General features: G+C 42.4%; 1 protein-coding gene across 1 annotated transcript in view; it reads left to right on the plus strand.

Moving 5' to 3' along the window:
- The first annotated feature begins 656 nt into the window (after positions 1–656).
- Positions 657–27,630, plus strand: part of UGT8 (UDP glycosyltransferase 8) — a 55,607-nt gene continuing 28,633 nt past the window's right edge. The window contains exons 1-2 of the mRNA XM_048509930.1: positions 657–1,230; positions 22,215–23,038. Of these exons, the coding sequence (XP_048365887.1) occupies positions 1,209–1,230; positions 22,215–23,038 (846 nt within the window). The 5' untranslated portion in view covers positions 657–1,208. The remainder of the gene's footprint in view (positions 1,231–22,214; positions 23,039–27,630) is intronic.

Below are 27,630 nucleotides of genomic sequence, written 5' to 3' on the forward strand. Positions count from 1 at the left end.
TATAAGTCCTCAGCAGCCTGGGGTCCAATTATTTGATGGGTTGCCTCCTCTCATATATATCTGCCTTCCAGTGAGCTCAGTACTGAATCTGCTCTGTATGCCTCTACATTCTGAAGGCAGATGTGAGTTCAGAGATAAAGCTTGCACATGTGTTCTGGAACCACATTACAGATGTAGGAAGAAAATTTGGGGGGGGCCACTTATGAGTGACTACCTCGGGTTTTACAGGGCTCTAAGAATTGTAACCTTCCAATTTAGCTGAAGTCAGAAGAATGAAGGTGAGTGTGGCCTGTATTTCTGCTGTGCACAGTACAGTGAAATGTACTGTGTGGCCAGCCTTCTAATAATTAAGTGCTAAAACAGATCAAACTCCCCTCCCCCCTTAAAATCTAAGGGGTTCTCTGTGCTATTACACCTTTGGGAGCCCAAGATGCTGGGGAGATCCAGAGGAAACTGCATGTTCTTTCTTTGAAGTCTTGTTCTTCGCCTGTATCTTGTTCCACACAGATGTGGCCTCCTCCTCCTCTTCTTGTCGGAGAGCGCCTTTCTGTAAGCGAGCAAGCTGGTTAGAGGGAGGGAGCCTGAGTCCCGCCTGCTGGAAGGTGGGGATAGGGGCTGCCCCATGGACAGATCCTTGCCCTCCCAGGAGCCTGGCCAGTATATGCAAGCAGAAAGTGTCTGGGGGCTACTGAGAGCAGCACGGGAGGGGAAAGGGTAAAAAAAAAAACCCCTCCAGGAGAGACCTGAAAGCAGCCCATTGACCTTCCCCAGTCCAGGGACAGGGTGTCGCTGTGGAAAGTGTGCCTAAAGGACGTCAGTGTCGGCAAGCAGCCCATGTGCCCGGTGGTTATCGAGGCCCCGCTTCTGAAGCCAGGGGAGGACGGGACGGAGGCAGAAGAGAGGGAAGAGAAGCTGAGGGGGCTTTGAGCCTCGGAGCCCCTCTTGCCTCCCTCCTGAAGCCCAAAGGCGGAGCAGCGGCAGCAGCAGCCTCGCAGTCCCGCAGCAGGTGCAGAGAGGAAGTGCAAGAGGTGGAAACGCGCCGCTCTGCCTCGCCTGGGTCAGCCGCAGCGGATTTGAGCGGGCACAAGAAGCCAGTTTCCAAAAAGGGACCAAAAAAATTCCTCCATTTGATCGAAAGAAGGAGCGGGAAAATTATTGTGCGGGGAAGGAAAGAGAACAAGCCCCCCTCCCTCCCAAAGAGGGAGCTGATGGAGCAGTTCCCGAAGCCAGGTGAGAAAGCGGCACGGGGGGGGGGGGGGGGAGAGAAGGAGGAAAGGATGCTGAAGGTGAATGAAAGGGGCGCCGGTGGGAAAGTTAGCAAAGGGAGTGGGGGAGGGCACGAGCGCCCGGGTGTGCGGTCAAGCATATTGGCAGAGGAAGGCAGGTGCTGGGGAGGGGGCGCGTCCGTTGTGCAGAGACGCCTTTCCAGTGGAGGGCGAGGGGGGGGGGGAAGAGAGAGAGACAGAGAGAGAAAAGCGTCGCCGTTTCAGTGCGCGCCCCCCCGTTGGTCGGGAGCGCGCGCGCGCGTCACTCTTTTAACTCATAATGGTCCCCTAAGTTGGCCCGGAGGGGCTGCCTTGAAGAACCCGGGGAAGAAGAGCTTGAGAGAGAAAGCAAATGGGCGTCTCGACCTCTTTCTCTGCCTTGGCGGGAGGCGGGTTTGGGAGCGGTTTGTGAGGTGAGGACAGCCCGGGGGCGGGGGGGTGGGTGTCCTTCTCCACTTACAGCTTCTCCTTGAAATCATCTTGACTTTCTCCCTGTTTCTCTCTCTCTCTCTCCCCCGCCCCCCCATACACACAGGCCGGTGCCTCTCCTGGGAGGGGGGCAGGAAGGTGGGAGAGTCACTCTCTGCAAGTCAGAAAGTAACTTGAGTGACAAGTCAGGCCCCTCCCCCCCATGCTGGGGGTGTGGGTCGGATTTCCTCGTGAAGGAGGGTGACACAGAGGTAGAAGTGGGGTCCTGAAGACAAGGCCTCTATCGCCTCTCTCACCCTTCCAAAAGGAAGGGCTGGGGCGAGAGAGGTGGTTCACAGCTTAGTTATGGAGGTGGGTTTGGTTGCCAGACCCGGAGGTTTGGGAGTGGGGCCTGAGGAGGGTGGTGTTTGGAGAGTAGAGAGACTTCACCTCAGCTGAGGATAATGCCTTAGAATCCATTCTCCAATGAAGTCTTTTTCTCCAGGGGAACCAATCTTGTATGCTGGAGATTCCAGGAGGTCTCCAGGTCTTTTCTGGAGGTTGGCAACTCTTATCATTTGGGCTTAGGCAGTTTGTTGTGGCAGGCAAGATCTAGTCCTCAGACTGAAGAAATTGTTCTTTACTTGTAAGTCATGCCTTACTCCTGTTAAGCACCTAACCATCCTTGCACCAAAAGGAAAATTCAAAGCTAGTGACAACTCAGAAGTTTTCCTGGTTTAAAATAAATCCTGATTCTTTAAATAGAAGCTATCATGCTGCAGGAAAAAACACCTTTAAAAATTGCAGGTTTAACCGTGTGTTACACTTTTTTTTTTTTTTTTACCATAGCTCTACCCATCCCGCACACCCCCAAATCCCATCAGACCAGATACAGGCTGAGAATTCTGTGACTTGAGCTCCTAGCAATTTAAAAAAACATAATTCTCAAGTATGGGGGAGGGGCAGCCCAATTCAGATCAGGATAGGATTGCTAGGCTGTACCTGGCAACTGGTGGGAGGATGGTGGGAGGGGACACGGAGGTGCCACAACACTTCCAGTAAAAAATCTGATGTGGCATAGGTTGCTCTAGGAATTGCTGAAAACTGTATGGTTTTACCAGCATTTTCTAGAACTGCCCTATGTTAATGATTGCTTTATTTTTTTTAAACAGAAGTCACATAGCATTTTAGTTAGTTCTGTGAGGTTTCAAAAAATAAGTCTCCAGCTGTTAGGTGGTGGACAACAGAAATGAGGTGAAGGTGGAAGATTTCTGCCCCCACTGGGGTAAGGAATATGTTATATAGGGAAGAAGGGCATACGTCTGTCACCCCATACCATTTCCTCAGTCTGAAACAGCCTAAGGGTAGGGCTGTTATTTTTTCATTTAGGAACCATAAATGTACTGGTGAGCTACACTTAAGTTTTCCAGTTGGTAAATACCCTATTTTCCCAAAAATAAGACCTACCCCGAAAATAAGCCCTAGCATAATTTTTCGAGATTTTTGGAGGATGCTTGAAATATAAGCCCTATTCCAAAAATAAGCCCTAGTTACAGATTCCCCGGTGCAGCTGATATGGTCATGTGGGGTGTGTGTGTGTGTGTGCAAAATCATGGGGGAAAAAATAAGGCATCCCCTGAAAATATGCCCTGATGGATCTTTTGGAGCAAAAATTAATATAAGACCCTGTCTTATTTTAGGGAAAACACGGAAGTAGCTTCTTAGGGCTGTTATAGGACAAAAACATCACATAACAAGTGGAGAGGCTTAAGCCCCCTCTCCCTCTGGTTCCAGTCTCTCCCTCAGGCCCATATGCTTATGAGATTTAAATTTCAGCACAGAACTCGCAGCTCACGTCTGTGTGGTTACGTCTTTAATTCTCCTGAACAGTTACCGTATGATTGAATTGAATCCAATCATAATTACACATTTTGGGATAGTACACCCATTGGCTGTGTCTAGGTTACACCCTTGTTAAAAAGTAAAGGCAGCCAACGTCAGTGAAGAATTCTGTCAAAAAGGTAGAGGTATATTTGGGGATGGCTGTGCACCTAGGAAGAGCTGGTGTGCCACTCAGCCAGAAACACATAGGTGAGTCTTAGGTCAAATTCACTCCAGTGATCACCCCCTCCCCTTTGAAAGTTTCCCTATAAAACCGATGAGCAGGATTTGTTCTTCATAGCATCTGAAAAAGTAAACTCTGAGTTCTGAAAACTCATGCTGGAATAAATGTTATTAGTCTTTTAGTTTACAGTGACCTTCTGTTTCATCAAATTCACATCCTCTAGTTCTGGTCAGTTTTCCGGTCTTTTTCTTTTGTTGGTGAGCAAGTTGTAACAAGTTTCAGAATGTTGATTTACAGCCATGTTTGAATGTATAATGTATTTGTGATTTCTGTTTTAGTAGCTCAAAAATAAGAGCTCCTTTCTAGGACTTTTGCAATTTGTGACAGGGGGACGGGGTGGTGGTGGAGAAACAAGAATACTATGAGCAGTGTTGTAGTAACTGAAAGTCTTCTTATGGAGAAGTGTAGGTCAGTATCGTTGGAGATGAGACAATACAGCAAGAAAATTGGGAAACAGGAATGTAATTAACTCCTTGATAGATTAAGAAGAATAGAAAGCAAGATGAGACAGGCCACACCAGTGGAGAATGAAAGATACACCCAAAATGGTGTAGTGCCCCAAATCCCAAATACCTCTTGTTAAGGTGAATTGGGCCCCTTCCTTAACATAGGCATGATGAGCCTCCAGGACCAAATGCTATTTGGGTTCTGTATATAATGATAGTTTGTTTGGGGGGTAGTGTTAAAGCAGGGCATTTAGCACTCTAGCCCCTTTCTGCATGAAAGGGTAAAAAGGCTTTGTGGTTTCAGAAAGGGGGAAAAAACCCACACAGGTACAGTTTGACTTTGCTGATTTTTTGCTGCACCACTGCAGTAAAAGCCTCCTCTCCATCTGTTTCCTTCCAGTGCTACTGTTTCTTCTCAGTCTGTGTCCTTCTTGAAATTGTAATATCATAATCCTGGCTACTCATGGATAGTATTCAGTGTTGTTGCTTTTTAAAGGAGAATGAAGTTCAGAAATAACTAAAAACAGCACAAATAAGTTATTGACTATTTAGCACTGTTTAAAAAACCCTAATTTTGGTATGGAGAGATAATCTGGCAAATGTGATTGTCCTTTGGAAGATAATGTTTGAAAGCATGTTATGTTTTCAAAGTAGGAATCATATTCTCAGAAATCTATTTTCAGGAGCAGGGTTTTGCACCCCTATCCCCTTCTGGATCAGTAATTCAGAGGTAGATCAGTACCATATCTAAATTATTTCAGCATGCACAGCAGTATTTCTTGCTGTATTACTTTCACTGGGGGGGGAGGGGGTGTACTTCTAAATTAACTCTGATGCAATACTTGCCACCCCTCATGGTACAACTGGTTATGCACAAATACTGCTGTAGAGCATAAGTAGAGCACGATTGGGTAGTTCTGATGTTTTTAAGCAAACATTCCTACATTATGTTGAGATCTGGCTAGATTGACTTCCTGGATTTATGAGGTAGAGTGTGTTGTGAGTTTTGGGAGCAAGATGTAAAAAAATGTTCTGTTTTCAAAGTTTTCTAGTAATAATGCTATTTGGTGTGTGTAAAGTGTCATTCAGTCGCAGCTGACTTAGGGCAACCCAGTAGGGTTTTCAAGGTAAGAGACTAAAAAGAGGTGGTTTGCCATTCCCTTCCTCTAAGTCAGGGGTCCGCAACCTGCAGCTCCAGAGTCGTATGCGTCTCTTTCAGCCTTATACTGCTGCTCTACATGACCTGGAGGTCGGAGGGTAGCGTGGGTGTGTCCCTCCAGCCCTCCAGAGCAGTGCTGGAAGGAAGGGTGAGTGGAGGGGCCAAACGGGAGGCGGCTCCGTGCGTGAGGGTGCCGCTTTTCGCATCCCCTCCACTCACCTCTTCTTCCAGCGCCTCTCTGGAGGGCTGGAGGAATGCGCCCACGCTGCACTCTGACCTCTGGAGATCGGAGGGTAGCGTGGGTGTGTCCCTCCAGAGCAGCTGCCACCCCCCCTGCCCTATGGAGCAGGCAACTGACACCATCCTCCCTCTGCCCCATGGAGCGGCGCGAGAAGTGGTGGCACTGGGCAGGCCACTGACACCATCCTCCCCCTGCCCCATGGAGCAGGCGGGCAGAGGGGGTTTCCCTACCCAGTGCCGCTGCCTCCCGCAGTGCGAGAGGCAGTGGCACCGGCCCGGCCGCAGACTCCCTCCCCCCTGTGCCCCACGCTCTGTCGGGCAGAGGGGGTTTCCCTGCCCGGTGCCACTGCCTCCCGCAGCGAGAGAGGCGATGGCACCAGGCAGGCTGCGGCCGCCATCCCCCCCTCTGCTCTGCGGAGCAGGCGGCTGCCTGTTCCATCAGGCAGAGTGGGTTTCCCTGCCTGGTGCCTCCGCCTCCCAGCGCTGGAAGGAAAGGTGAGTGGAGGGGCCAAACTGGAGCCGCCTCTCTGGCTTGGTAGATCTTCGGGGTCGTGGAAAACAGGTCCAAATGGCTCTTTGGGTGGTAAAGGTTACCAACCCCTGCTCTAAGTATTATTTTGGATGACATACAATGCTCAGCTGTCTGTTTGTTATAGTAATATCCTTAACAATTCGTATCCCTTTGCTACTTAGTAAGCACTGGAGAGGCTGTTGGAGCACTTGGCAAATAATAGACCACATCCCTTCCTAGGCTTGGGTTATTCTGGATAAAAGACATGACCCTTCTTTGGGTGGAAGCTGTGCATCTTGATGTACTACATTCCCTCTCCTAATGAGCTCAGTCATCAGAAGTATGGGAAGGATGCAACATAGTATTGGGAAAGGCGCTTGAAAAGTGCTTGAAAATGTGACAGAAGGGATGTGGGGGTAGAAATGAAGGGGTTTTTTTAGGAATGGTTAGTGGACATTTGGTGACACAGATTGGTTGGAGAAGGAGGTTGAGAGCCGAGATAGGAAAAGGAAGGGAGCTTTTTGTAAATGACATATGCATGAATTAATGGGCCTTGGGAGACAGGTAATAGAAGTGTGGTAGGAATGTCAAGGTTGTGCTATATCAGGGGTAGGGAACCTGCGGCTCTCCAGATGTTCAGGAACTACAATTCCCATCAGCCTCTGTCAGCATGGCCAATTGGCCATGCTGGTAGGGGCTGATGGGAATTGTAGTTCCTGAACATCTGGAGAGCCGCAGGTTCCCTACCCCTGTGCTATATTAAACATTGAAGTGCAATTTGGGAGGAGGCATTTTACTCGCTTCTTTCATTTCAGATTAGATTATGTCGCAGACACACCTGTATTTCTAACCAGTTTACTTGGTACTATAATGTTATACATTTAAATGCGTCTGTGTACTGAGAGTTCATGTCAGCATTAAAGAGTGAACTGTGTTTATCATAGGAATGAGAAAGGAACTATAAAACCTGCTGTTTTATCACTTAAACATGTGAGTCTTTCAACCTTGCTGGTAATGTATTCTAAGCCACATAGAGATGTGAATGCTTAAAAACACACACAAGGGTTTCCATGGAGCAGTTGAGGAAACTCTTATGAAATATTTTCTCTTTTGGAATAAGTAAATGCTTACTAAGACAGTCTTACTAAAAATGTTTTGTATGATGGGTTTTTTAAAAGAATGTCTGACAACACGCATCATTAGATATGTGTTTGACAATAATGCATTATTATAGAGTTCAGCATCTTCAATGTTAAATTGTTCCTCAGTATCCAAACATGTTGGAATCATGACTGTATGAAACTATGTACAAAATACACTTTATTTTGTTCACTACTTGCATTGTAGAATTACATTTCAACAAAACAAAACTTTATGTTTCCAAAGACATTTCCTGAAATGCAAGTAGGCCTGCAAGACTTGGGGGAGGGGGGCGATTCCATCTCTCTCTTTCCCGCTGTGGCCCCAGACAAGCTCTTGGCTGCTGCAATGGTGGATGCTGGGAGTGCTCTGGGCTCAGAGTTGTTCCCAGGCACTGCTTTCATTGCTGCCAGGAGTCACTCCTGAAGTCCTTATCATATATCATATCATATTTTAATAGCAAGGTCAGTCAAAGCTTTTAAAAACCCAATAATGATAATACCACCACAGATTACAGGTTTGGGTCTGTCAGTAAAAGACAGGGGGAGGGGGCAGTGCCCTTTCCAGTCCATTTTGCCCTGAGGGGAGGCTCACTGTGATCAGTTCTGACTGGTGGGGTCACCAGCTCCAGGTTATGACATTTCTTGAGATTTTCTGGTGAGTCTAAGGAAGGCAGAGTTTGGGGAAGGGAGAGACCTCCACTGGATATAGCGCTGTAGTGTTCACCCTCCAAAGCAGCAATTTTCTGCAGGGGAATAGATCAGTGTTGTCTAGAGTTCACTTGTAATTCTGGCAGATCTCCAGGTCCCAACTGGATATTGGTAACCATTAGCCTAGCAGCAACCTCTGGTTGACTTGATACTGCCTGTCTTGCTTGACTTAAGTAGGCATGGCTACTTGCTACTGTTCAACAGCAGTCAACTTGGTGTAGCAGTGTTGTCTAGTGGTTAGAGTTAAGAGTAAGGTTCAATAGACTCAGTTTCAAATTCACATCTTGCTGTGGAATAACACTGGATGATTTTAGACCAGTTGCATACATAGTCTAACTTACCTCACAGCGTTGTTAGGATGATAAAAAAGGAGACTAATGTAAGTTGCTTTGGTCCCTATTGTGGAAAAAGGTGGGATAAAAATGAAATAAATTAAGTAAGAGATATAGTTGAAGATGGGAGGTAGATAAAAAGGTAGATGGGTAAATGGCTGAGAATGTGGGATCGAGGAGAGAATGGGAAAAGTGAGGAATCCTAGGAGAAAACCTTCCTATGAAGTATTTTTTTTCTTTTAGAAGGAGTGAAATGCTTTTACAGACAAGGTGGGCATACAGAGCTCTTAAATCCGAGATGAACTTCTGCACCTAGAAGGACACCTACCCCATGAGGGGAACGTGGTGGACTTTGTTGCTTCTCAACTATTGCTTGCCTTCTTTTGTCCTCTTGATCTGACTCTGGGCTTGCACTTAACTTTTTCACCTCTCCCTCAAACAGTGTGACATAGGTGGATACTGCACAGCACAATTATAAAGTCGTTAGGATGTTATAAAAAGCGATTTGGGGAGGAACTTTCCAGAGCTCTCTTCCCTAAAATGAGTTCAACCCAGGTTGGGGGAAAAAGATTTCTAGTTTAGTTAGTTTTGAAAAACCCGGGTTGAAGACAATTCCTGCCTGCTGAGTACCGGCAAATGTCAGCAGGCAGGAAACACTTCATTACTCCTGCCCAAACCTCTTACATTTGTTTCCGCTGGTCACACACACCATTTTGTATGCTGCAGGAGATTTTCTGTGGAGATTCCCGACAGAGGTGTCCTTTGTTTGCAGCTCATCCGTTTGCTATTTTACTGTAAAAAATAGATGAATAAAGTTTGTTTAGCCTAGCAATCCCATGCATGTGTCATTTTTCCTTTTTTGCTTGTTTGTTTGGAGGGGGCTGCCTGCGAAGCTACTGTGACACGACTAGAGAAGCTGTAATATGCACATATTTGTGTTTAGTGGTTACAGCTGGCGACTCGGGTTCGAATTCCAGCTTTGCCAAGGGAAGCTTGTTTGTGACTTTGGGCCAGTCACACCCTTCCAACTTAACATCCCCACAGGGTTGTTGTGAGGATAAAATGGCAGAGGGAAATATGTTAGCAGCTGCTTTGGTTCCTGATTAAAAATAAAAACAGGGCATAAAGTCAGAAAAATAAGTGGCATTTAAACAGTAGAAATCACTCAAAATAAGTGACTTTGGTGTACTTTACCTTAAGATTTTAATTGTGAGATTTATTGGAGTGTTACTTCTTACAATCAAATGAGGTCACAAATAGCACCAAGTTATTTCTGCTCAGCCAATTTAAAATATCAATCTGGTGTAACGTAGAGATAACTTGTGTCGTTAGACTTAATTTCAAGGCATCAATTCAAATATTTATTTTCTCCTTCTGTGCCAAATTAAGGTTCATCATGTTTCTACAAAGTTACTCTCTTAAAAGATTTACTATTGACTCTGAAAAATATGGATTAAATAATGAATATTTTTCAGTCTATTGCACTGAAGTGCTGGGGAAGGGACAGTGCAACCCTGAGGGTAGATCGCTGCACCACAGCCTGGGACAGCTCAGCCATGGCACAGCTACACCTCCTTCTAAGAGGTCTGCTATGCCATGGCCAGCAAGCCGACAGCAATTCTGCCCCTGCCCCCATGAAAGTTCCCCATGTACTGCAGATTTTTGCTGGTGTGAGTCCATGGCAAATGGGGGCCTTCTCGGGCCAAGAGGGCTCAGGAAGCTGACTAAAACTGGTCTTGTCCCTGGAAACACCCCTTAGGCATGGGCTCCTGCACCAGAGAATCACTGCTGCAGTGACTGTGTTGGTGTCAGGCATCAGACTGCTGCACAATTCCCAAACTCCAGCATAAGTCTTATGTGGTTTGAACACAGCATCCCCCCCCGCCAGGATTGCACTGTGAAGTTTGCTTCCTTATTGAAACAAACAAACCCTGCCTGATGCATTCCTAAACTATAACCATCTGTGTATTTTTGATGAATAACAAGACAGTAGAAATGAATATTATGAAAGTTATATTGTTTTGAAAAGTTGCTGGAAGATTTGTTAATCTCTACAGTGGCCTGGTTTTACATCCTCCTGTCCTACAGAGGGAGACAAGACTTGCATGATGATACTTGCATGTTAATATGATACTTATTTTGTCTTACTGAGCTGGAGATCTGTTAAAGTTTAAGGCCTTAGATAGGCCCCCATCCCTCAAAGGCATTGAGGCAGGGTGTCTGTATATCTCTGACCATCAAAAGTTTATTTTCTTTAGCATATGTGGATTTATATTTGCAAAGAGGTTAAAAATTTGATGTTGCCTTTCTTTTACTTTCTCTAACCAGAATTTTTTACCAAGGGAGTTTTTTATTATTTCTCATCTGACAATGGTGCGTTGTGTTACACTGCAGGCCTCAGCAGGTAAAATATAGTTTCTCCTTTTGTTCATATGTCCTTTTTCCTTTCCTCTTCAGATCATGTCTGTTCTATAGGCTGGAAGTGAATCTATGATTTACTTTTATTTAGAAGGGACAGCTGAAATGCTTTGATATTGGCAAAATAAATTTAAATTTTAACTGATTGAAATATTTTGGGACCAAGGTTGTATTACTAAAAAAGCAAAAATGTGGTCATGTAACCACTTAAGGTTTTGTTAAACCAATCAACAATATCAAACGAATCCTGACTGAATAAGATTATTGTTTGTAGCTAGCTGCATAGATTTTCCTGAAAAGAATTACAGAAAGACAAGGGTTACGTTCTCTAAATTTCGCTAGAAAAGCCTTCAATTTATGGAGAAATTTTAAAATGGTAGCTACATCCCGACTAGAATGCTGTAATCTTTTAGGGATCAACTGGTTCAAGCTTTGATAAGCAACAGCTTACTTCATTAGTTGCATAAAGTTGGATGTAATCTCTTTGTATGATCAATTTACTTACCTTTAAAAATTATAGAGAAATGATGTTTATATGAGCACAAAATGTATTTACAAGACTTTCCAACCACACATAGGAAAATTTATTCCCCATTACTTATCTGAGAGTAATAGGCCCCTTCCGCACATGCAGAATAATGCACTTTCAATCCACCTTCAATGCACTTTGCAGCTGGTTTTTACTGTGCGAAATAGCAAAATCCACTTGCAAACAATTGTGAAAGTGGATTGAAAGTGCATTATGAAAGTGCATTATTGCCACATGTAAGGTTTCCAAAATTTATTCCCCATTACTTATCTGAGAGTAATAGGCCCCTTCCGCACATGCAGAATAATGCACTTCCACCTTCAATGCACTTTGCAGCTGGTTTTTACTGTGCGAAATAGCAAAATCCACTTGCAAACAATTGTGAAAGTGGATTGAAAGTGCATTATTCTGCATGTGTGGAAGGGACCAAAGTCATTGATCTGGAATGCATTAAATTGTTTATAAGAAGTGCCTGCTCTTCTTTCTCAAAATACCATCACTCATTCACTACCTTCCTTTCTCCCCAATGTGGACCCAGATTAGCTAACATTGTTTTCCTCTCCACTGTTTTATCCTCACAACAACAATGTGAGATAGGTTAGGCTGAGTGTGTGACTGGCCCAAAGTCACATTGCGAACTACTCTTGTACAGCAAGTATTCAAACTTGGGTCTCTCAGATCCTAGTCTGACACTCTAGCCACTGCACTACAATGGTTCTCTTGCTCTCTTTTTTAAATTTCAAAATTTCTTACTTCTGAATACAGCTGAATCTGCTTTTATAACTGGTGACATTTTTATTTGCGAGTCACTTCCAATTTAAGAAAAGAATGGAAATCATAATCAAGGTACTTTCTCAAATATAAAGAGAACCAGAGATACTAATGTCACACTAGTTGAGACAAATGACAAAACTGGCAGCATTAGAGATATTATACTTCCAGTTTTGTCCCTTGCCTGTCTAGTTCCCATGAACTGGTGACTTGTCCTGCAGTTCTGGTAACCCACTTCTATGCAAAAACACACTTGTGTTTTTTTTTATGTTATCTACTTAAAAGCAGGAGTTAGTTTGATTAATGCCTTATTGTCGCAACAAAGTCTATCAGCAACAAAGCATAAAATTTAAGGTTATCATAATCTTTTCTCTACATTGTTTTCCAGTGTAGACCAGGACAAGGAGTAGGCTGGTACTGTTCTTTGAAATGAGTAGTGTTGCAGAATGAACTTCACTGGTGTTAAGCTGCTTTATAGAACTTCACATTTACTCGCTGAATTTATTCATTTGTTCTGTATACCTCTTCACGTTGATTTTCAATATAATACTTTTAAATATGAAAAGAAAGGAAAGCATCAGTGTAAATCAGACCGAATGCATAGTTCCTTTATTGCTTTAACCAGTTAGCCTTGACATCTTCTAAAAGCTGCAGCTATTTATCTGGAATTAGCTTTTAGAATTCTTGCATAAAATGTGTGTCATATTTAATAAAGTAACATGTTGTTATTTGATCTTGTTAGCTTTATAATAGGACTTTTTATTGGTTTCTGAAGTTCTTTTTTTTTTTGGATTTATATCCCCCCTTTCTCTCCTGCAGGGGTCCCCAAACTTTTTAAACAGGGGGCCAGTTCACTGTCCCTCAGACTGTTGGAGGGCCGGACTAAAAAAAAACTATGAACAAATTCCTATGCACAAATGATTGTAAAATGTCTGATTTCACCTTTCAGCCTTTCTGTCATGGTCTATTTTTAGAACAGTGACCAAAGTATGTCAAGTACAGGGTGGGCTCCAAATATTGTTGGGGAGGCTGTGGAATACCTTCCCCTGTAAAAAAACAAAGCAGAACTTTCCCAATGAAACATTCCATCTAACCCAGGATCAGGTATCTTCCTGGGTTCTTTCCTCCCTAGCAGCCAGCGATCGATTCGCCAGCCTGGCTGATGCCAATGGGAGTGAGGCGGAACAGAAAGCCTGAGAACAACACATGGAGTAGCTGAGAGGGAAGGGCGGAGCAGGCGTTGCCACATGTAAGGTTTCCAACTCTGGGTCAGAAAATTCATGGAGATTTGGGGGTGCCATCATGTAACTGCAATCAACAGACATTGGAGCCGGTTCCTCCTCTCCCTCGAGCCCCCACTGTACATGAATGGAGCCATCGCCGCCATGCCTGGCGGGCCGGATAAAAGCCTTCAGGGGGCCACATTTGGCCCCCGGGCTGTAGTTTGGGGACCCCTGCTCTCCTGTAAGGAGACTCAAAGGGGCTTACAATCTCCTTGCCCTTCCCCCCTCACAACAAACACCCTATGAGGTGGGTGGGGCTGAGAGAGCTCCGAAAAGCTGTGACTAGCCCAAGGTCACCCAGCTGGCGTGTGTGGGAGTGCACAGGCTAATCTGAATTCCCCAGATAAGCTTCGACAGCTCAAGGCAGAGTGGGGAATCAAACCCAGTTCCTCTGGATTAGAATGCTCCTGTTCTTAACCACTACACCACTGCTGCTCCACTGCTATTTGATGAATCATTCCTTTCAACCTGAATTTGTCATTTCCTTCCTTCCTTCCTTCCTTCCTTCCTTCCTTCCTTCCTTCCTTCCTTCCTTCCTTCCTTCCTTCCTTCCTTCCTTCCTTCCTTCCTTCCTTCCTTCCTTCCTTCCTTCCTTCCTTCCTTCCTTCCTTCCTTCCTTCCTATTATTTTGTAACATACATAAGTCTTAAAAGTAGCAGGGTGTGGATGATTATCCATACATAGGTTTACCAATGATTTAGATTTTGTATTACTATGTTATTATTTTTTTAACCTTTGCCGTCAGCAAAAGGCAAGATTCATTAGCTGATTTACTGCTGCCTTTGAACTGTACAAGGCTTCAAGTACAGTTATTATTATCCTCCTACGCTGATCTGGTAACAAAGGACATACAGCAACTTTAATTGTCTGATGAAGATTTATGCTTCATACAAAAATAGTAGAGAATGTTATAAAATAGATTCATCAGCTATAGTAAACATTTTTGTGTGATGTAATCTCCCCAGCAATTTCTATGATGATTTTATTTTTTCAGTATCAGATCATGTATTTCTTTCCAATGTATTTCCTTCCTTTTTTTTGTCTTTTTGCACATCTACACATATGATAAAAAGTGTTGTCCACCTATTTACATTTCCAACATTTCCCTTATAGTTCTTGTTCATCTTCTCAATATCCATTACAGTAATATACTGCTCATGAACATCTTATACCAGTTCTTTCCAGAGGCGTATCAGGGGAAAATGGCACCCGGGACAACACCTGCTCTGGGCACCCCCTGCGTCCCATGCTCGGGACGGGACTCGGCTTGGACGGCTCAGACGGGCACTGCAGTGGCAGGCCGGCTCCAGGCAGGCAGGCAGAAGCTGGCTGGCATGCGGTGCCCATCTGAGCCGCCTCCCATCCTCACCCCTGAGGTCCTGGGGAGGGAAGGAGGCAGCCCAGACAGGCGCCACGGCAGCAGGCTGGCTCTGTCTTTAGGCACCTCCCACACACCAACCTAACTCTTCCGAGCTGGGTTGGCATGAAAGGAGGGGGTGGGGGCAATTTTGTGCCCCTCACTATTGCACCCTGGGTCATTTGACCCCCTTGACCCACGGGCCTCTGGTTTTCTTAAAATTTTGCATCTGTCTAATCATACATATTTTAACTTGTTCTGTTTCTGTGTCAAATTGAAGTAATAGCATATAAATTTATCCTAATAAATGTTCGTTTTGCTGCTTTATCACTCTTTCTAATTCAGTCAGCTCTCTTACTACATGTCTTGCTGTGTGAATGTCCTTTTTACATCTTGAAACTAGTTGAAAATATGCTAGCCATTGTATTTGTTATCTTCATCTTCTGCCAGGACTTGATTTCTCCTTGAGAGTTTATCACATCTTCCTGTGTTACAGAATAATTATTTTCCTTGCATTGTTATGATAGTATGCCTCTATAGGGGACATTAATGGGGATATTGAAGGACTAACTCTTCTTTGGGTAGGTTCCCAGATTTTGAGTAATCCATCTCTAATTACATGGCTTCTATTTTGCATTGCATTTTTACTGATTTTTTTTAGTCCATGGGTAATTCTGTCAACCTTCTTCCAAATTTCTGATTTTATTACAGTTTTATCTGGGTTGTTAATCTAATCCACAACCCAAGCCAGGCCCGATGCTTGGTAATATAATTTAATATTAGTTACTGCTAGCTTTCCACTCTTTTTCTCATTTTGTAGAACTTTAAATCAGATTTTTGGCTTTTTACTCTTTCAAATTAACTTATTTGCCAAAGCATTCCTTCGAGGTTTTTTCTTGTATAAAGAAAATTTAGTTATGGCAGTATATTCATTTTTAGGGTAGGAATTTTGTAATGATGACATTTTTAGTTTAGGCCACCCTCTCCTTAAACCCAACTCTCCCCCAGGTTCCACCCCAAAATCTCTAGGAATTTCCCAACCAAGAGCTGGCAACCCTAAGAGCCAACATGGTGTAGTGGTTAGCAGCAGGTGGACTCTAATCTGGAGAACAGGGTTTGATTCCCTACTCCTTCACATCAGCAGTAGACAGATGTTTCCCCACTCATGTATTCCCGCTGAATGACCTCGGGGTGACCTCACAGTGTTCAGAACTCTCTCAGCCCCACCTACCTCACAAGGTATGTGGGAGAGGAAGGGAAAGGAGTTTGTAAACCATCTTGAGACTCCTTACAGGAGAGAAAGGCCAGGGTATAAATCCAAACTCTTCTTCTTCTTCCAACAAAAATCAGTTTCCAAACTACTACTCTTCATCTGATTTTCTAAGTACTGGTTGTAAATGTATATAAATTTTAGAGGACACAGGTGGAAGAATAAAAGGTCATTAGGGTTGAAAGTAAAATGGCAGGTAGAATTGATGTCTTGGGCTCCTGGGACACCGCACGAGGCTTTAATCTCCTTTTGCTCAATTGTTGCCTGGCTTTTAAAAATTACTAAGCTTCTATATCTAATATACACTGAATCTGTAATTGATATGTATTTCAGTGTAGTAATGAATCAGTGATCCTTACCTCCTTCCTGATGAAGAGTTGTGAGTCATTGAAGCCTTTTGATTTTACTAGGAGAAGCTGATCTTCTAAAAAGTATTGTTTTGCCTTTTAAAGTACGGTGTTCAGATAAATGTGCTCACAACTGTATCTTTAACGCAGAGAAATTTAAAACTATTCCTTATAGAATAAAGATCCTAAAACATCATAAGTGCCAAGTTTGACTAATATTTCCCTTTCTCTAACCTGGTTGCATAACTGAAGCTTATTGGCTGGAACTGTTTAGACATGGCTTTCCTGATTTCAAACCTCTACATTCTAACTGAAATTCCAACACAAACGGAATTAGTCTGCTGATTTACACAAGAATCAGCTAAATGAACAAGTTTTTTTGAACAAGTTCTTTCATAAGTTATGTAAAGCTTCAGAGCATGATCAGCAGAAAAGAAATTAAAAAGAGTAGAAAGGATGTATATTTCCGGGAGATAATACCTGAAGCTTTAGATGTCCCATTGTCTCTGATAGGCCTGTACTCTTTCGGGATGTTATCTTTACTAATTTACATAGTTCGTTAGAAGTTAGAATTCCTAATGAGTTTCCTGCTAATTAAAATGTGACGATAGATAAAAGTGCCATTAATTGAGCAGTGCTATATTTCACGGTGAAACAAATAGCTTAAAATCTTCTGGTAACCTAAGAAAATAACTGTTCTACCTGCATGGAAACACTTCTGACTGAGTTGAAGGACCTTTCTTTAGCCATGGCTTTATATCTTGCTCAAGTAAAAGAGAAGTGAATTTAACAGAGAAAAGGAAGACATTAGGTAATGTCAGTACAACTAACATTGTTTTCCCTGTTTTATGTTTTGCCACATTACTAAATTCACCAGGCATTATAGTGGCTGTATGTTGGCTGGATCTTTTTTGCCTTCTCCTTGCTCTCAGGGGGAACTCAGTGAGGCCAATTAGCCAAACAGGCCCTGTTTTGTATATGTACCCATTTCTCTGTGCGTACTTGTGTCAGTGAACAGTTGTGAAATTCTAACTTGACAAAGGTAAAAATAATGATCTGGTGTGGTAGGAAACTTGACTGGGAATGAAAACTATATCAGAAAATTCCAGGGGGCTATTTTGGTACAAGATTGCCAAGAGGTTTGTAAATGTTGATCTTATCATTTGGTCACAGTCAAAAGAGTAGATCTCATCTAGATAGATGAGAATACATGTTTACAATAGAGTAACCCATGGTGTAAGCAAAAAACGTTATTGTTATTTTTGCATCTGTGACTCTCAGAATAACCAAATGCAAAACATACAAGTGCATAATGGCAATGACGTTTTGTTGTTTAATTACATTGGGTCTGCAACTTGCGGCTCTCCAGATGTTCATGGACTACAAATCCCATGGGAATTGTAGTCCATGAACATCTGGAGAGCCGCAGGTTGCAGACCCTCTATCTAAGCCATTCTGCATGTACGTAAGACAGTTATCCTCCAGGTAGGGCCTGTGGATCGCCTGGGATTGCAGATGATCTATAGGCAGCAAAGAACATAGAGAAAATGAATGATTTAGAGCATGGACTCCATGACAATATACCCGACTGGAGTCCCTCCCCAGCATACACCCTCAAATCTTCAGGGACCTCCCAACCCAGAATTGGCAACCATATATTTGTGAGCAATTTGAAATGTTCAGAGTAGGGAAAGTTTCTGTAACTCTTCAAGTCTCTGCACAATGATTTTTTTTTACAGTATAAACTTTATGGGGCTATTCAGTTTCTTTTAACAGGTGGCTAAGATATATAACGTGGCTTTCCTTCAGTTGTTTTGTGTGAAATTGTTAAAATGGGTTTAACCCGTTATGTAAACTGCCATACTATTTACACTACTATAAGCATCTGTCTATAAATATAATCTTAAAGTGTGCTTTCAGTATAACAAATAACAGGGAGCTTCAACTCAGCACAACTTTAAGTGCTATATAAGTTTTATCAAAACATAGCTAGAAGAGAACAAGAATTTTGACACAACTGTTCTGTATCCCGACCTACAGATTCTCATTTATTGGAGCTAATGGAAGTTCAGGATGTTGATCGTTCCTTGTAAAACGGTTTTTTATTAAATTAAAGCTTTTTGTTATAACAGTATAATATATATATATTTAAACTAAATAGGTAAAATGTTATTATATGACAACTTCATGGAATTTAAGAGTATACATGCCTTTTTGCCAGCAAGTCTGTAGGGTTTTCAAGGTAGCAACCATTCAGACGTGATTTGCCGTTGCTTGCTTCTGCATTATGACCCTAGCATTCCTTGCTCTCATCCAAATACTAGCCAGAGCTGAGTTAGAGTAGCTTATGAGGCCTAACAAGATCCGGCTATCCAAAGCTGATTTAGCAAGAAAACAGCAACTGTAATAAATTTGAATAATTAGACCTAATTATGGGGAGAGTCAGGATTATGGACAAGCAGTCAGAACAGTATTTCACTATGCAGTATTTCATTATTTCACTAAGGAGTCAGAACAAGATTTCACAATCCCCTTTGGGGAAAGGCGGGGTAGAAATTTAATAAATAAATGTTTCCACAGAAAATATCACGCAGCCCATCAATACTAGTGCTGAATCTTGGGATACACCCAATAATAACCTATGGAACAGTATGTATCAGAATAGGAAAAAGGGAGCAAGAAGCAAGCAGAGAAGGGAAGCAAAATGGGGAAGCAGGAAAGTAGTACCTAGTTCCTTTGGTCTTCAGACTGGCCTACTCGGTGTGGTTTAGACAGAGTAATGACACTTGGCAAGAAGGGCAAATGGCTGATACTGCAGCAATTCCTGGCAATAAATTCAAAGCATGATCGAGGCTGGGTCTGATCAGCATGCTGGAACCTAGGGCATGTATAAAAGGCAAACAAGAGTGTAAGAACACAGGAGTGGTATGTGCCAGGTGGTCATGTGCAGAATGGTGTGTGTGCTAGTAATGTGCAGTTTGGCATTTGGGAAGGAAACTGTTGTTAAAAGAACAATAGCAAAATAAAGTTTCATGGGCTTGCCAGGAGAAAGTATGGTAAATGTAAAATTAGCGCTTCCGATTGATGCAGAAGGAAGGCAAGGTGGATCGGAGGTCTGTTGTTCCTCTAGTCAGAGTTGGAGAGAGTTGAATAGAATTGTGGAAGAGGCTTTACTGGTTTGTTTTAACAAGAACTGGTGGTAAAAAATATTCGATATGAAGTGGATGAAGACACTTGTTGTCCAGCCTATACCTTTGATTACTTGAGGAGGTCAAAATATGCAATAGCTGTGGTGCCTCAATCAGGCAGGGTTGGATCTGCTTCTCAAGTCCCTTCTAAAGATCTTGAATACCATAGCTCCTTCTTTGATGAACCACCCATTGATTCAGGAGGCTCGGAGTGCAGTCATTCCAGCTGTGGACACAGTTTCCATAATATGGCAACTGGTAGCCAAAAGGGTAGGGGATTTTGCCATGAAATAAGAAGCCATACCCCAAATTTCCCATTGGAAAAATTGCAATAAAAATAGGATGTTGTGGGTTTTCCTGGTTGTATGGTCGTGTTCCAGTAGTATTTTCTCCTGACGTGTTGTGAACTGACTGGGCAAAAATCCACAGAAGCAGGCGAAACATCAGGAGAAAAATACTATTGGAACACGGCCATACAAACTGGAAAATTCACAACATCCTAATGATTCAAACGTGAAAGCCTTCAACAATGTAATAAAAGTCTTCAGGGGAAAAATGTGTTTTTCCTGGGCCTTTACAGCTCTATCAGAGCCCTTTGTGCTCATTGTGTTTGATCAGTAGCACGAGGGAAATGGAATGTTTAATCTCTTCCCCAACATACATGAACCATTTTTGTAATGTAAAGAATCCTCTTTAAACCGCTGTAAGCCTTGAGGAAGAAAGAAAAATACATAAATAAATATAAATCCACACTTCTGTAAGTGTTTATGAAGGCTTTGCAAGACTAGTGTATGTTCCAGTGACTGTGCCCTGGAAGTGTTCTCAAAGCCTGCAGTTTAAAGCTCGACCTAGCCAAGCCAACCACCGAAGAGACCCACCCTCCTCCAAACTCTATGTGGAATTTGGGGTGGGGCAAGCTGAACGCCGCCTGATTCTGAGGGGTGTGTTTGTTATTTATTGATATGATGTCTTTCTCATTGTACTCTGCATACTTCTCAAGTATTTCTGAAATGGCTACAGATAAGCTGGTGATGGGTATTTTTGTAAATGCTCCCATTCAGAATTTCTGGATTCTGACTGGAGCGAAACTCTCACTAGATGCATGCTTATACATTTTATCTCTACACTTATAGGATATAAATGATTAGGCAAAAGTTATTTAGACTAATGCCTTTTGTAGTAGTTTGATGTGAAGCTCTACAGTTGAAGCTTTTCATGTATTGAAAAGAAACATCATTTGCTTATGTCTACATATCAAAGTGTTATTATCCTATTGAAAAGTTAGCAACCCTAGCCATAACTGCAGTAGCCATTTGAAATATAAATTCTGCATTTTAAGAAACACAGCTGTTATTTCCTGCTACTTATTAAACTTTAAAAAGGTCTAAAATATTGGAGAGTGGGTTTTTTCATGTTCAGGAATTGTTCAGGAGTAAGAGTTGAGCCTTATCTTTTCCTGACATGCTGTTTTTTATGTGAGGTGATTTTTTTTAGCCCATTGGGGTGCATTAAAACATCTAACCTCATATTTGTAGTCTGAATTGCTACACTGCAGTAAAAGTTGATTCTGCTCATTGCATGGCTGGAACATTGAATATCGTAGTAGAATATTGTAGTAGAACACTGTAGTAGAATCAGTTACAGTATATGGAATCTTTAGGAGGGTAGCAACTTCATTGTACTTGTTCTGTCTCCCAAGTGAATCTGTTTTTGGTTCCCTGTATTTGGCTAGGACAGAGTGGGGGAGACAAAAGCCAGCTTCAACAGTTCATACAATAGGTTTATTACTTAGGAGAATTAAGACCCTAACTCCTCCCTTGGGTCTGTCTAAGTCAAAGTACTTGCTTGTCTTGAGCAGATTTGAAGCTGTACTGTGTCTTCTCTTGGTTGCTTTCAAGAAAGTCCACTGTGCCTTGCTTCCTTTTAGTTCCGTCCGTCTTTGTCTGGTTCTAATTGCTGTTAAGCTTAACTTGTGCTCTATATATCACCATGTACTACTATGGACCACCATATACGTCATGAATATTACAGTCTCCAGCTACCCTTGGCACCTTGCTCTGACTGACTGGCTAGAGCTAAAATGGGATTTCTGGGTAAAGAAGTAAGACTGCCTCTTGGGAAATGTCTTAAAGGGACAGGGCTAACTAAAATTCCCTCCCCGAGAAGATTTTACAATGAACTAAACCCATGCTAACTATGGGGAAACTGAAACTTAATGGGGAAATAACAAAAGCCTCTGTGGGGGCTTGACAGTGCTCATCAGTTTTCCCCTTACATATGAAACAATATCAACATTGGAGTAACTTATTTGTGTTCTTCTGTGGTCAGAAAGGAGTAGGGGGAAGGGAGAGACCTGCAAGTCATGTCCGTGTAGCAAAACTGCTGTCAAGTCACAACTGATTTATGTTTAACCTGCAGGGTTTTCAAGGCAAGAGACGTTCACAGGTGGTCCGCCATTATCTGCTTTTGACTCCCATCCAAATTTAATCAGGGCAAGCCCTGTTTAGCTACTGAGATCTGATGAGATTGGGGTAGCCATGACTATCCAGGGCAAGGCATACGTCAATAGTTGTATAGAATAAGCAGCTTTTGTTTACCTTTTTATTGTGTTTACCTTATTATTGTGCTTGTGTTTACCTTATTATTGTGTGTTATTTTTAGTGGTTTCAGTGGTATGTAGAATGTATCAAAATAATTTTTTGTTTGTCATTTCAGCGATGAAGTCTTACATTCCAGTTTTCATTCTTCTGTGGAGTGCTGTCGGGATTGCAAGGGCTGCCAAAATTGTAGTTGTGCCGCCAATTATGTTTGAAAGCCATCTCTATATTTTCAAGACCGTGGCCTTTGCCTTGCATGAGCAAGGTCACCAGACAGTGTTACTGCTGTCTGAGGGCAGAGAAATCTCTCCATCTAATCACTATAGACTGCTCCGTTACCCAGGGATCTTTAATAGCACCACCTCAGACGAGTTTCTTCAATCCAAAATGAGGAATATCTTTTCTGGGAGACAAACATTTGTGGAACTGTTTGACATACTGGATCACTATTCCAAGAACTGTGACATGATTGTGGGCAACAAGAAGCTTATCCATACCATGAAACAGGAAAAATTTGACCTGCTGCTAGTGGATTCTAATGAGATATGTGGATTTGTTATTGCTCATCTATTAGGAGTTAAATACGCTGTTTTTTCCACTGGCCTTTGGTATCCAGCAGAAGTAGGTGCTCCAGCACCTTTGGCATATGTTCCGGAATTTAATTCACTACTCACAGATCATATGAATTTGCTAGAGAGGATTAAGAACACTGTTGTTTATCTGGTTTCAAGATTTGGAGTTAGTTTTTTGGTTCTGCCAACATTTGACAGGATAATGCAGAAGCACAATGTTCAGCCAGAAAAATCCATGCATGAACTGGTGCGTGAATCCAGCCTGTGGATGCTGTGTACTGATGTAGCATTAGAGTTTCCAAGACCCACGCTACCAAATGTTGTGTATGTGGGAGGAATCCTCACCAAACCAGCCAGTCCTCTACCAGAAGTAAGGGTTGCCATTTTTTTTAATTTTGTGGTGATGTTTTCTTGTTACTGCTTTTTATACTCAAGTGACGTGTATATTTTATAGTTCGTCATCTTTCTAATAATGCTTCCACAAGTTGTTGTAATTGATGTTATTATTTCTTTTGTTCTCTCATTTTATTATAGTAGGGAATTGTCTTAGTTATTAACTAGAAGTGAACTTGAATGTAGACGAGTTTGTAAATAAACAGATCTGTTAATTAGTAGATAAACTATAGTAGTGCTAAATTTAAGATCCTAAACATGCAAAATAGTAAAAAAGAAAACAAAATTCCAAACACATGTTTACAAGAAATAAAGGGGTGTTTTTTAAAACATCTTAGCTGCTGTGAATAAAGGAAAACAGTAGAAACCTGGATTTTTAGTAAGCTTGGCTGTTGCTGTAGCTCCAGCCAGACCATAGTTTATGATAATAATTTATAAAAATGTGGTAATAAATGAGGCCACAGTTTTTCTTTTCTTTTCATAGTTTTCTTTTTTTTTTAATGGTGAACATGTACTTGAAGAAGTATTGGGAGACTTACTGGCAAAAGTTAATGGAGAACAATGTGCTTTCCAAAAAAGTAAAAATGAACAAATGAATGAAGTAAATATGTACATGCTCATTTGTTTATATGCAGTATGGGCATACCTCTCTGTCTCCCTTGACTCAATAGTGCATTGGGACTGGGGAACCTGTTACACATCATTCCCCCCTTTTCCCAATCTCATCATCAGCTGCCAGGAACCCTTTACTGACCATTACACTCATGTAGTTAAAGAGTGCTGCCTCTTTAATTTGCCTCTGCAGTCCTTGGAGCTCATTTGCTTGCCCACATCACCAAGGAAGGAGTTCTGCCTGTTCTTGCTTTCAGCTGCCTGGTGCTCTTGGTCTTCAGGGCCTATCCATTCCTTGAGCACCATGTCCGTTTCTGTCTTGAGTGAGCTTCCTGCCAGCAAGTCTTCCCTTGGCGTTCCCTTGGCAGTTTCCTTCCTTTGCAGTCCTTCCCCCTTTCTCAGTGAGGCTTGCCTTTTGGTCAAATTCCATTCCTGGGGAAGAGGAAGCTGCCCTGCCCCAACCCAACTGAATGAAAACTCAATGGGGCTGGCAGCAATGCAGAACTTCTGCATTGCTTTTGTGGCTATCCTCTCTCACACTCTTCTTTTGATTTTGGCCAGGTTAATTAATCTGGACTGTCATAATTTGATTTTGTTTTTACAATAAGTAATGCTGCCATAGTACCCTCTGGGGGTAGAACAATATCGTGCCTGGAGTCCACGGGTCTTGAAGTCATGAGCCCAGTCACTGTTTCCCTATGCAGTTTGCTTTATTTGTTATTCCAGGTGCCTGAAGGTGTCACTCACCTCAGGGATACACTGCATTACATAGGACAGGGGTAGGGAACCTGCGGCTCTCCAGATGTTCAGGAACTACAATTCCCATCAGCCCCTACCAATTGGCCATGCTGACAGAGGTTGATGGGAATTGTAGTTCCTGAACATCTGGAGAGCCGCAGGTTCCCTACCCCTGACATAGGAGAAGAGCCACAATGCTGCAACCTGCCTCTCTTCTTCTCCTGCCAGCCTCCTCTCATTCCCCCTCTTCCTTTTTAATACCCCCAGCTTCCTGCCCAGACTTGCTCATTCCCTTCATACCCTTTGAGCTTTGCTGGGCCAGACTGCTAAGGCTGCCCTGTGGATGAGGCTATCCTGACTGCACTTTTCTGCCCCTGGTTTTCTCCTACTTCATCCAGGGTGTGCCCTGACCTGCCAGGCAGTTAATTTCTAGCTAGGGTTGCTATCCTCTAGATGGTGACTGTAGATCTCCCACTATTATAACTGACCTCCAGGCAACAGACATTAGTTCACCTGGAGAAAACGACCTCTTCAGAAGGTAGACTCTATGGCATTATACTCCATTGAAATTCATCCCCTCCCCAAACTCCTAGGCGTCACCCCCCAAATCTCCAGGTATTTCCGAATCCAGAACTGACAACATTATTTCTGGGTAGCCTGCCACAGCTGCTTAAATCTCACTTCTGAGATGAATGACTCCAGCTCAGAAATTGTGTTAATGTGTGAATGGTTTATTACTCCTGCTTTCCCTGTTTTAGGGCCCCAGTGGTCAGGAAGGATGGCATCACCATGCCCACAGGTACCTGCTGTGTATGAAAAATTTTAACGACCAGTAAAACACAGATCTTTTTCCCTATCTTTCAGAAATTTGGGAGTTAGGATCCATGGGTGAGGGATACGGTTTCTGAGATTTTCATCCCACTTGGTTGAGTGGAGGAAATACAGGTGAAATGCGTTTCTTTGATAAAAAAACCTATTTGATTAACTAATCTGAAAGCATGCCATTGTGATGTTAAAGTATCTGAACAAAATTATTAACAAATTTGCCAGAATGTAAATAAAATCTCAGTGTATACTCCTTGTAATTATGCCGATTGCCAGTACCAGTAGGCTAAATTGTAATAAAATTAATTCGGTGGAGTGGATAAATAAGCAAAGAATGTACATGTACAGTAAGAATCTGAATTAATTTATTTGAAGAACTAGGCACCCTATCTGTGCAGCACAGCAATCTACTTGCTGTTCACTTAGAACATAGGTGTCAAACTTGCGGCCCTCCAGATGTTATGGACTATAGTTCCCATCATCCCCTGCCAGCATGATGCTGGCAGGGATGATGGGAACTGTAGTCCATAACATCTGGAGGGCCGCAAGTTTGACAGCTATGACTTAGAATGTTGATTAGAATTCAGCCCACTAACCACATGCTGTGAAAGATTTCTTTTAAAAAGTCATTCCTTGACAGCACTAATTGTAAATTTGAATGAGTGATTCCATTAAAAGATCCTATAGGTGCTACATAATTGTGTTTCAGATTATAAATAGAATATTTACTGGTAGTATAGCCAACACTTCTCAATAGCTCCTCTTGCTTCTGTAAATACAATTTTCTCCACACTTTTCTTGACTCGGGCCTAGTATGCATGGGATGTTTATTTCAAGGCTCTTAGATGTGCAGTGGGGCTGTAATGTGGTCTCCTTGCGTTTCTCTGTTTACACGCAAGGAGGCATTCACTGCTTTCCCTTCAGTTGCTTGCTGAAGTCTCAAGGGGCTTCTCCTTCTTTTGGTTCTCTTAACTCCGCCCATCCACTCCCTCTTAAAGGCACAGATCTCATCATACCTGAAAGTTGCAAGATAAGGGGCTGTGTTAAAGCCCTCTAAGTTGCAGTTATATCAATATACCTGTGGTCAAATATCAATATTGTAGCCCCTTTCCAAAAATAACCTCCCCCCCAAAGAAGCAAAATATTTCCCTGAACCACACTCTGCTGAAGAAGGGGAACAAGTCATGGCACTGATCTCCTCCCCCCCCAGTTACACTCTCTCTCTCTCTCTCTCTCTCTCTCTCTCTCTTTCTCTCTCTTTTCTTGGTTTTCAAATGTAATGAAACAGCAATTTTTCATTGATTCTGTTTATATTGATATATCAATATAATTTGTAACAAAAATTGAAGTAATAACAGATCTGAGAAGGGGCAAGGGTGTGCACAGGAGTGGGAGGGAGTGGGAGGGGCTGCTGATGGGCAGAAAGAAGATGTCTGGGGCAAAGCTGTGCACATTGGCAAATCTCTGGTTTGGCAGTGAAGAAAATTAAAGTTGCACTTAAAGTGGTGTCACTTGGTATGGGGAGAATGGAAACTGAAAGCAGGACTCAGGAAAATATATCTGTACCAGAAATCTTACTGTGAAGGACAATCATCCCTGCTGCGCAGCAGATGCCTGGTGCACAATGGGCCTCAGTCTCCTGTGGCTCCCTTCCCCGCTCATACGGGAAGGCTCTTCCAGGTTTTTAAAAAACAGTTGACAGACAGCTATAGCTATATAATAATCTGTTGCACTAATGTATTGTATTCTGGTTTTCATTTAAAATGAAAGTTAAATACCCAGTTTTTACAATTGCAGAGGAGTAATGTGTGGTTTCACCTTGTCTCTTACAGCTCTATGGCAAAGAGGTGTAGAGATTTACTTCTCCTTTATTTTCAGCAAAAACCTGTCACATATTTGCAAATGAATAATTAAATAAGCATTTATCTAGGTATTGTCCTTATTAAAGCAATTAAACATATTGAAGAACATTTAGAAAATACTTATTCTGTGTTCCTTGAACATTAAGATCAAATGGAAATAATATCATAAAAGCGAGGAATGCAGTTCTTCATCGGTTTATTAAAAATCTTGTGGAAAATAGATTAGGCTGTCCTCATTCTCTTCATGGAAGCTTGAGACAACTATCCTCTTTCCAGCCACCTTGCCTTTGTGTGTGTTTTCTGTACTGGTGTGCCAAGTGTGTTGCGATGCAACAAACTTTAGCTAGCAATAAAATTTATAGTTGATGCCTACTGGGCTGTTGGCATGATTTTAAGTTATAAGCATGAAGAGTAAAGGAAACACTTATGATTTGTCTAAACTGGTTTTTGTGACTTAACAGGACTATTATACAGTTACACCCTTCTAAACCTATTGACTTCAGGTAACTCAGAAGAGTTAGTTGTACCTTGG

The sequence above is a fragment of the Sphaerodactylus townsendi genome, linkage group LG10 (assembly GCF_021028975.2).
Source record: "Sphaerodactylus townsendi isolate TG3544 linkage group LG10, MPM_Stown_v2.3, whole genome shotgun sequence".
NCBI lineage: Eukaryota > Metazoa > Chordata > Lepidosauria > Squamata > Sphaerodactylidae > Sphaerodactylus > Sphaerodactylus townsendi.